The following is a 10447-nucleotide window of genomic DNA, read 5'->3' on the forward strand; positions in this document are numbered from 1 at the left end:
TGAGGTCCTTGTACTGGATGGTAATTAGCCTTCCCATATTTGAGCGAGCTATTTTCTATCCTTGGACCAGACCTGACCACTAGGAGGCATGAAAAGGTCCTTGTATTGGATGGGAAATAGCCTGCTCTTATATGAGTGGGCTATTTCCTATACCTATACAGGACCTGACCACTAGGGGGCAAAAGGTCCTTGTACTGGATGAGAACTAGTCGCAACCAATTATTCATAGCTACCAAAAAAGCGAAGCTACAGAGAGGAAAAATTCCCAGAATTCTCTGTACGTACACGTCGCATAATATACCACGCCCTTTCAGTAAACCCCGCCCTTTCCTCCTAGCATCTACCAAAGGGAAATGGAGAACTCTACAATTCCGAGTGAAGAGGAGAAAATTACTGTGGACGATGTAGAGCCGCGGGAGAAAGTGGAGGAGTCAGAGAATGAGGTGAGAGGGATGGGACTGTTTATCTTAAGGTTTTCTATAGTAAACAGATACAGCAATACGGTGAATTGTTGTGTTCAGGGAATACATTGACCACTACCGTACTTCAGCATAGTACTCGAGCCGCTAATTAAACTTTGTAAGATAGTTATAAACAAAATGTTGCTGTATTGTTCCCTCCGACTGGCCAAGTTGTTAGAACACTTTGGTAGGACCACGTTCCTTGTGTGGTGCCGTGTTCACTTCAAATGCAATACAAGGACATCAGAGAGCAAAGTCTGATGTTGCCACAGAGCACTGCAGGGTGTGTGGATAACATCCTTCTGCATGCCTTTCTGTCTGGTATTGTGCACCGCCCCATTCATTATAGTGATCAGTATCATAATGGGTGGCCGCATGTTACAGTGTAACATATGACATCAAACTTTCCTATAGTGTGAATGAGTCCTGAGAAGTGTGACTAATTTTTACTGCCAATTTTTTCCCCCACTTTTCTCCTTGGAAAATCACTGGTAATCCATAGGCTAGAAAGTGCTCAGTGGCTGGAGAGGTGTATCTGAATTTGATTGTAAGCTCTTCGGGGCAGGGTCCTCTCCTCCTGTATCACTGTCTGTATTAGTCTGTCATTTGCAATCCCTATTTAATGTACAGTGCTGCATAATATTATGGCACTATATAAATCCTGATTATTATTATTATTATTATTAATAATAATAATAATAATAATAATAATAATAATAATGAGAGTCGTCCTTCATGCTGTGAAATCAGAGCTAAGCTAAAATTTTTACTTTACAAAAAAAGGAACAAAACCCATTTATGTAGGGTAAAAATTACTTTCTTTTGTTGGTGGGGTGGGAGTTTAAAGCTTTTTCTTGTTTTTTTGAAAGGTGAAGCCCCTCACCTTCTGTGTTTATTACAGCAGCGATAAAGAACTCAGAACCTCCTGGGATACTCACTTTTTTTTTAAATTTCGGGGCGAGGGGGATTATTTTTAAACAGGACAGAGTTAGAGGTACCAATGTTTATGCTGTTTTCTACTTGCATATAAAATATGAATAATCACAATCCACATTTTTAGGATTTCAATCTGTTTTTTAAGGTAAAAGCAGAGGGAAGTCCTGTGGCTGCTGCAGCAGGAGGAGTATCTGATGAACTGCTCAACCCTAAGAAAATGAAAATGGAGGTAAAGGAGAGAAAAGAAAAAAAGCAGAAAGTGGATGAGGATGAGATCCAGAAGATGCAGTAAGTATCTGGGGATAAAATACAAATGATTTCAGGACTTTGGAAATAATACCTGAATATGTGACACATTTGTTTCCTATGTAGAATTCTGGTGTCATCATTCTCAGAAGAGCAGCTGAATCGCTACGAGATGTACAGACGCTCTGCCTTCCCTAAAGCTGCTATTAAGCGGGTATGATGTGAGAATATAATTGTATACTTGAACCAAAGGGTGACTCTTATCTATGATGTCACCTGTAAAAGAATATTTTCTATTCTTACTTTTTTAGCTGATCATGTTTTTAAACATGGCACTGCAAGTATTCAGAATTTACTGTTGTGTAGAATACAACCTCTCCATTTTGGCCTCCTGCAAATTTGTATGTCTTTACAGGAAATAAGTACTATCGGTTAATCCACATTGTTTGGCAAGGAGAATAAAAATTCACCTCAACTTGCAGCATTTAGGGGGGATGGCTTTTTCACTACAAGGCAACCCCAATGACAGTTTGTGTGTGTCCCCATGACAGGTTTACTTTAGGAACTAAATTCTATAAAGCTGTCTTGCTGCGTGGCTTATTTTAAAGAACCTGTGGTAACAGGGTTGTTTTTTCTGCAGTTGCAGCTAGTTAAAATCTTATTCTGGTGAAATGTTGTTTGTAAAAATGACTTGCTGCTCTGCTTACTTTTTTTAATATAGAGATTAAGACCAAGATGTTTTCAGTAACAGTACAGCTGCATAAACATGTTAAGTAATATGTTATAAAATGCAGCCACACCAATGTCAATGTGGCTGTTGTTCAATTTGGCAGAATGCTGAACAGGAGGTTGTCAACCCACCTTTCAAAGAATTGGTCTAGTCATGTGAATGACAGTAGAGTATGTAATTCAAGCAGTTTTGTCATTTGTCTATAAGGTATATAGTATATTTCATACAATTACAACTATATTCTGAAAAATAATTTTCAGGAGACGGGAGGAGTGATTAAGCCTTCATTCTTTATTTTACATTATCTTTTTACTACATTTAAGCTAGAGGGACAGTTAGGCAAATGGCATGCAAACATCAGTACTGCTCTACATGAGTGCCGAGCACTGGAATAGATCAGAAGTGGACCCTAGTAAAAAGCCTGGAGTTAGCCTTTAAACACCAATAACAGAAAAATGTTGGTTGTTGAAGCTTAGTTTGATTCCATGACACTTTAAATTTACAATGTCTTTCTCTTTATTTCAGCTGATTCAATCCATTACAGGGTGCTCTGTGTCACAGAATGTAGTGATTGCTATGTCCGGTATCGCAAAGGTTTTTGTTGGAGAAGTTGTGGAGGAAGGTAAATTTTTTTTCCATGTTTTTAAAACAATCACAGGGTGTTGAAGAGGTCCTCTAAAATTGTATTGTAAATTCTCTATGTAAACAAGAATTCCAAAAAGCTTGATTCCTATTTAAGATGTGATTATTATTAGTATTATTATTATTATTATTATTAATAATATTACACAGTATTTATATAGCTCTGTCATATTACGCAGCTGTACAAAGTCCATACTCATGTCACTAGCTGTCCCTCAAAGGGGCTCACAATTTAATGTCTCTACCATAGTCATATGTTATTACCATGGTCTAAGGTAATTTTGGGGGAAGCCAATTAACCTAACTGCATGTTTTTAGAGTGTGGAAGAAACTCTATGCAGATAGTGACCTGGCCGAGATTCGAACCTGGGACCTAGCGCTGCAAAGGCCAGAGTGCTAACCACTGAGCCACTGTGCTTTTTAAGTTGTATATCGTAATACAGTGTTATTCTACAGGTATCTTTAGTTAGTGTTATCTCAGCATTGGCTTATCCCCTGCTCACCCTAACATCAAATAAATGTTCTCTTCACAGCAGGGAGCTGATTGCAGCACCCTTCTTCCTTACTCAGGTTTCCTGAAAACATGACACCAATTCAGTTTAACCGTTTCAGTTTTTTTTAACATGTAAAATGGAAATTTGAGTTCCACTTTAATGTATATGAATGATTGTCTCTTTAATAAATCAGAATTTGTGTCTGTTCAATATATGTATACTTCATTATGTAATTGGCTATAAATTGTATAGTTGTTTGAAGATAATCTGTCTTTTTACCCATAGACACCCCTGGTCCTCTATTATTCTGGCTTGAGAAATATAGGCATGTGATTTTGAAAGAGGAACTAAACTTAAAAGGGGCTAAAAAAAAAAAAAAAATTACACTTGCCTTTTAATTCTGCAGGGCAGTCCGATCCATCAGGGGGTGTCTTGCATGAGGTCCTGCGTCGTCCTGAAGCCGGCTTCTTCTCTTCTTCCTGGTTCTTCATACTACGTCACCCAACCCAGGCTCAAGATTGGGTAGTGTGGGATGAAAAAAACTTGCCAATCTCCCTGCGCATGCGTGAGATTGGCAAATTTTTTTTCTTTGCGCAAAAAGGCTCCTTCTGTGCATGTCCGAGATGCTCAGGCATGCGCAGAAGGAGCACCCAAGAGCCTCCTGGGATGGGTGACGTAGGTATCCCAGGAGGCTTTGCGCTCCCGTTCATTTTCGATCGCCTAGGTGATTTATGTAAAGTGAAATTTCTGGGTTTAGATACGCTTTAACTGTTTCTACCCAGATGCAGTTCTTGGGTGACTCCTTGTCAAGCCTGAAAAACACAGTTCCAGACTGCTTTAGACACTTTTCTCTTCTGCATGAGATCAGACACCCAAGCCACCAGCAGCATATTCTTCTTATAAAACAAAATTACTTCCACTGGTGCCCCTCAGCTCCACTGTTTTTCCGATGCTGTGAGAGTAAGCAAGAACTCTCATTTGCTTTTACACCTACTCTCCTCAACTAATCATTGCCTTGTATTTTGTGAATTGCCAGTGACTGGAGAAAGGAGAGAGAGGGGAGTACAATATGATTATGGAACTGATATGGTGAAAGGTTTATACATTTCTCTCCACATTGCATTTCACTCATATTTTTCTTTCTTTTTTAGCTCTGGATGTTTGTGAGAAGTGGGGAGAAAGCCCTCCGTTACAGCCTCGTCACATGAGGGAAGCACTCAGAAGATTAAAGTCCAGGGGACAGATTCCAGATTCAAAGTATAAAAAAATCTTGTTAAGCTGACATGATGGTTGATACATTTCTAAAAAGAGAGATTACTGAGGATTTTAGTAAACCCATCAGGGTTACTTTATTGGCAACCCCACTAGCTGTACATGATAAAATTCTCCTTGTTTACCTGCCATTTTGTTTGGGCCCTAGGAGCATAAATGAATTGCAACTTGGAACTCACCTTGAGTGCTTCTTCTCTTCACACCCAGTGACTAAACCAAAAGGGATTAAAGCAAGTATATGAAGCTGGTGGAGCCAGCATTAAAAAAAACCTGTTATCTGCTGTTCATGGGCACCCTAATAGTTTAATGTACAGACTATTTACTAATTTTAAATTAGAGTTAACGTGTAATTGTCTAGTAAAATAGCATCTATCTGTACAGACTGTTAGTAGTGGTTATAACACTCTAACATCACCACACTGGAGCTGAAAGCATACATTTTCATACTATTGCTGAAGCCTATGCTGCTAGCATATTTTTTAAAGCAAAAATCCTTTTTACCATTAACATCTGTTTATCACCCCCCCCCCCAATCTGAAACAGAAGCTTGTGTTAAAAGTCGAAGTAAACTCGTTGTGGGTGAGCATTTGTGAGGCTTGGCAAGTAAGAAAGGCATGCATATGGTCTACACCTATTTTCTTTGTGCCCTCCAGTGATGAGAGGTCCAGGATCATGTCACCACTGCATTACCTAATGCTGCCAAGGTCAGTGCAGTCTCCTCTGGGTCCACCACAATTCTCCTCAGACACTGGGCAGCCACCGATGGAGTAACTTTTGTGTGTGTACAGGGGTAATATGATCTCCACCTTCTTGGTCTGTTCTATCCTAATGCAAAGGATAATGGCCGGCTCTACACAGAATGGTGCATGTGCAGCATAAACAACAAAATGCTGCAATGAACAATTTTTTTTGGCAAAAAATCGCGCCTCTTGGCAAGAACCTTTACCACCTGGTGACTGTGTTTTAGTGAGTTTGCTTCTGCTTTAAAGTTGTAGACTTGCAAACAATTGTCAAAGCTTGTTGTACACATTGCCATTTTGCATACTGAAGCCCATATGTGCTGTACTGGTTTACTTTATTTAGAATTTATATGAAGAAATTTGTAAATTTGTTTTGAATGTCAATAATGTTGTAAGAAGATAGTGTACAGTTTTGTAAAGTGTGTAAGAAGCAAAGAAAGCCACGGGACTGAAAAATACAGTGTTGGATTAAAAGGTTGTGTATGTAAATTTGTGTATTATTAGGCCTAAATACAGGCAGTGCAGTGACAGTTTTGAGCAAACTATTGATTTTATCAGAGTTGAAGGGTAAGGTAGGATATCCTCCAGTTGCATGTGATGAGGGTATAAGGATAATGTATTCCTATGTATTTTTTTTTTTAACGCAGTTTTATATGATTATACTTTTGTTTTGTTGTAGTTATGACTTTTTTTTTCTTGTGATTAAAAAAAAAAGTTGTTTTTTTTTTGCCTTTCTCTGGATCAACTTTTGTCTTTAGGTTTCTTATCTACCCTGTTTCCCCGATTATAAGGCACTCTCTTATATTTTTTGAAATGCCATGACTCATGATCACTCATGTTTCATTGATTGTCCCCTTCTGATCACTCATGTGCCGTTCATATTCCCCTTCTGATCACTCATGTGCCGTTCATATTCCCCTTCTGATCACTCATGTGCCGTTCATATTCCCCTTCTGATCACTCATGTGCCGTTCAAATTCCCCTTCTGATCACTCTGTGCCATTGATTGTCCCCTTCTGATCACTCTGTGCCATTGATTGTCCCCTTCTGATCACTCTGTGCCATTGATTGTCCCCTTCTGATCACTCTATGCAATTGATTATCCCCTTCTGATCACTCTGAAATGATTGTCCCCTTCTGATCACTATGAAATGATTGTCCCCTTCTGATCACTATGAAATGATTGTCCCCTTCTGATCACTTACCCATAATTAAGTGCAGGGATCTCCATTAGTGCAGGGATCAGCAGCTTGCTTCCTTGTTCAGAATCGTGTGCAGGCTTTTTACTTTCAGTTTGGCTCAGGAATAGACACGCCCTGCAGCCAGCATCAGAGACACACACGCAGGATCAGATATCTGGAACTGTCTTATAAACGGGTGAGTGTCTTATTTTAATTATTTTTTTAAAAATTGGGGGTGGCTTACTTAATGGGGATGTCCTAAAATCGGGGAAATACGGTGACATATGTTTATTTTCCTAGTGGTTTAACTTGATGGACTGGTCCTTTTTCAAATCTTTGCTAAAACAAAGTGCCATACAAATACTTTCAAAATGCAGTTCGTTTTACAGGGAGTGAGGGAAAAATCTCTCAGCACAGCCTTTTGTACCTGACAGATGTTTAAATCCTTTCCCACTCTATTCTAGAATTAACTAGATTTAATACAGCGTCCCCCCCAATTATTAAAGGAAAAGTGCATGTGCTTGCTGTGGATTTCAAAAAACATATTAATCAATATATTAAAAAAAAAAAAACCTGGCTGATTCTTCTATGGTCGATTTGAAATTTTCTCACCAGACCGTTGAAGATTCTTATGAAGCACCACAGAGTGGATCTTCAGTCTAGTCAAGATTTCAAGGCTTTTGAAATAAAAGTACTTCAAACCATGGTACCACCCTTATTAACATCTTACTTGTCTGGCGGATGAAAAGAAAAAAACAAAGTAGTTATCTGATTTCTGATAACTTTTTTTCTTTAAATCCTCCAGGGTCATGGGCTTCCCATTAGTTTTTTGCAGTATTTATTGGAATATAGGGGTGATCTTGGAGTCATCTTTATTTTGAACAAATAATAATTGGCTCTGTAGGCTTTTATTCTCTCTGGTCCTATGGCTGCACCAACCTCCTGGAAACGTATCACACATTAAATACTAGGGAAAGTACAAGAAAAAGGTCTTTTGTTTTGGACCTGCATTTCCCTGGGCTCCTTAAGGGATGAATAAAAATTAGACAAATGGAAAAATTAAAACTGAAAAAACAGAGGTAATGATGTGATTGGTTACACCCATGTGTACTTAAAGAGCTGAGCTCAGTTATTTCAAAGCCATTGTTTCTAATTTACTCTTTAAATGACTGGCATGGTACCAATGGATTGGCATAAGCCCAATGTGGTTCATATCTTTAAAAAGAGAGCAGTCATTACCAAGTAACTACAAACCGGTAAGTTTAACTTCTGTAATTGGAAAGATCCTAGAGAATTTGATAAACCACATTGAAGTTTTTGGTAGAAAATAATATAAGTGATAGCATGGATTCAAGAAAGATCAAAGTTGAAAAAGAAGTTCACTTTTTTTTTTATGGTAAAGTAAGACTGTGGATAGTGGAGTAGCAGTTGATATAGTATACTTAGACTTTGCTAAAGCATTTGACACAGTACTCCACAGATGAGTATTATGAAAATTAGGGGTCTATAGGTTTACCCCAGCGTTCGGGACCTTTACTGTTTAACATCCTTATAAATTATCTAGATGTTGGGAATAAAAGTACCATTTCTGTGTTTCCTGATGAGACCAAACTATGTAATAGAATTAGGACCATACAGGATGTCTATATTTTCAAGCAGACCAAGTGGCAAATTATGTGCTTGAGAGATAACAACATGCATTCTTCAAACTGTCTTAGGGGGAATACATTTAGGAGTAAAAATGAAAAATATAGAGATATATATACAAGGTAGGTCATAGACATAATAGCATGCCATGCCAAGCTGCGTTATCTAAAGCTAGCTAAGTACTTTCTTGTATTAAAGAGGAATAGATGGCAGAGATCGAGATATAGTCCCGCCCCTGTACAAAGCATTGGTCAGACCTCAACTGGAATATGTAGTACAGTTTTTGGGCACCAGTTCACAAAAAGGACATTGTGGAATAGGAGAGAGTGCAGATAAGGGCAATTAAACTAATAAAAGGAATGGAGAAGCTCAGTTATAAGGAAAGTTTAGCTGAACTGAATCTTTTCTCCCTTCAGAAGAGACGTTTAAAGGGGAATATGATCACTCTGTATAAATATATAAATAGTGCATACAGAGAAATCTCTCTTCCCAATTATTCACTTTAAGGTAATTACAAAGGTCAAGGGCACTCTGCATATAGTATATAAAACATATATATAGGAAATACTACCAATCAGATATAGGTAAAAGGACAAGAAAGATAGAGGTTTGAGGCTTGTAGTGTTTTAAATTAATTATGTATTGATATACAGTTGATTCATACATAATTATTACATTATCACATATCATATCCCCAGTCCTGTTACAAATTCACGGGACTGGGATATAGGTGCTGTACAGAGTTCCTAATAAATTCAGAAGGTATGACCATTTCAGTGTGATTAGTTAAATTTGAATATGCCTGATGCACGCTTATAGCAAATAAAAAAAAAACTCTTAATGAGTTCAGTTTTATATATACTTTCAACAGATTTTTTTATTAACCACCATTAACTTCTACCTAACCACCATCATCCACCAATAATTTCTACCTAGATTCAGAACATTCAGCATTTGAAGCCTGATATTTATACTTACATCTTAATTTGGAGGGATTCCATAAGTAACTCATCGTGGACTAATGGCACTCGGCTACTCATCAAACATACTACTGGTATACCTACTGGTCTACCTTTCAAGAGATACTACTTGTAAGTGTTTCATCATTATTTTTAGAGGCCACAAGTGTGTGTGCGTGTGTAAATAATCCCTCTTTGTTCCACATTGTTCTTCTTTGTTTTTCTATTTTGACATCTTAATACATTCAAAGCTACTACTTCCAAGTAAGTGAAAGTTTTTTTTCCTCTTTTTTCTTTTTTGCTATAAGCATTCATCAGGCATATTCAAACATTACTTGAAAAAATACATATATTTATAATCTATGTACTATGTAGGAGATATCTTCATTAATTTTTGTATATGCAAAAAAAAAAAAAATTATATATATATATATATATAATAGATGATGTTTTTCACTACATAACATATGTTTTTTCACTATGTATATGCAATTGGCGTTATCTCCATTTATTTCTGTATAAGTAATATTATTATTGTTGTTATTATTATTATTATTATTATTAAACAGGATTTATATAGCGCCAACATATTACGCAGCGCTGTACATTAAATAGGGATTGCAAATGACAGACTAATACAGACAGTGATACAGGAGGAGAGGACCCTGCCCCGAAGAGCTTACAATCTAGTAGGTGGGGGAATTTCACACACAAAAGGATGGGAGATATGTAGTGTATACATATAGGATTGATGTTTTTCACTATATATATGTTTTTCTGATATATTTGTATACTGCATGTATTCATGTTCTGATATATTCTTTATTTATATTTATTTTTGTTTTGTATGATATTCCAATTCACCCAGACCACACAGTCCTTAAAATACTTTACCCCTGGCGAAACGCGTCAGAGCAAATTAGACTAAAACGGTCATACCTTATGAATTTGTTAGGAACTCTCTGTAACAGGACTGGGGATATGATATGTGATGATATAATTATGTATGAATCAACCATATATCATTACATAATTAATTTAAAACAATACGAGCCTCAAACCTCTATCTTTCTTGACGTTTTAACCTATATATTATTATATAGAAGTGACTACAGACACTGACATTAAGAGAGAGGACC

General features: G+C 37.2%; 1 protein-coding gene across 1 annotated transcript; it reads left to right on the plus strand.

The window, feature by feature from the left end:
• Positions 1 to 294: 294 nt before the first annotated feature.
• TAF11 (TATA-box binding protein associated factor 11) lies at positions 295 to 6244 on the plus strand. The gene is made up of 5 exons (XM_072423029.1): positions 295 to 443; positions 1543 to 1685; positions 1770 to 1857; positions 2899 to 2995; positions 4661 to 6244. The coding sequence occupies exons 1-5, from the start codon at positions 354 to 356 to the stop codon at positions 4789 to 4791; spliced, it is 549 nt and encodes a 182-aa protein (XP_072279130.1). The 5' UTR covers positions 295 to 353; the 3' UTR covers positions 4792 to 6244.
• Positions 6245 to 10447: the final 4203 nt, after the last annotated feature.

Source organism: Pyxicephalus adspersus, chromosome 1, assembly GCF_032062135.1.
Source record: "Pyxicephalus adspersus chromosome 1, UCB_Pads_2.0, whole genome shotgun sequence".
In the NCBI taxonomy this organism is placed as follows: Eukaryota; Metazoa; Chordata; class Amphibia; order Anura; family Pyxicephalidae; genus Pyxicephalus; species Pyxicephalus adspersus.

What these genes read in the sequence shown, in the direction of transcription:
- TAF11 (XM_072423029.1), top strand. Translation starts at nt 354, where the DNA reads ATGGAGAACTCTACAATTCCGAGTGAAGAGGAGAAAATTACTGTGGAC. An exon ending in TGGAGGAGTCAGAGAATGAG is followed by an intron (nt 444 to 1,542) that starts GTGAGAGGGATG and finishes CTGTTTTTTAAG; the next exon opens with GTAAAAGCAGAGGGAAGTCC. An exon ending in TGGAGAAGTTGTGGAGGAAG is followed by an intron (nt 2,996 to 4,660) that starts GTAAATTTTTTT and finishes TTTCTTTTTTAG; the next exon opens with CTCTGGATGTTTGTGAGAAG.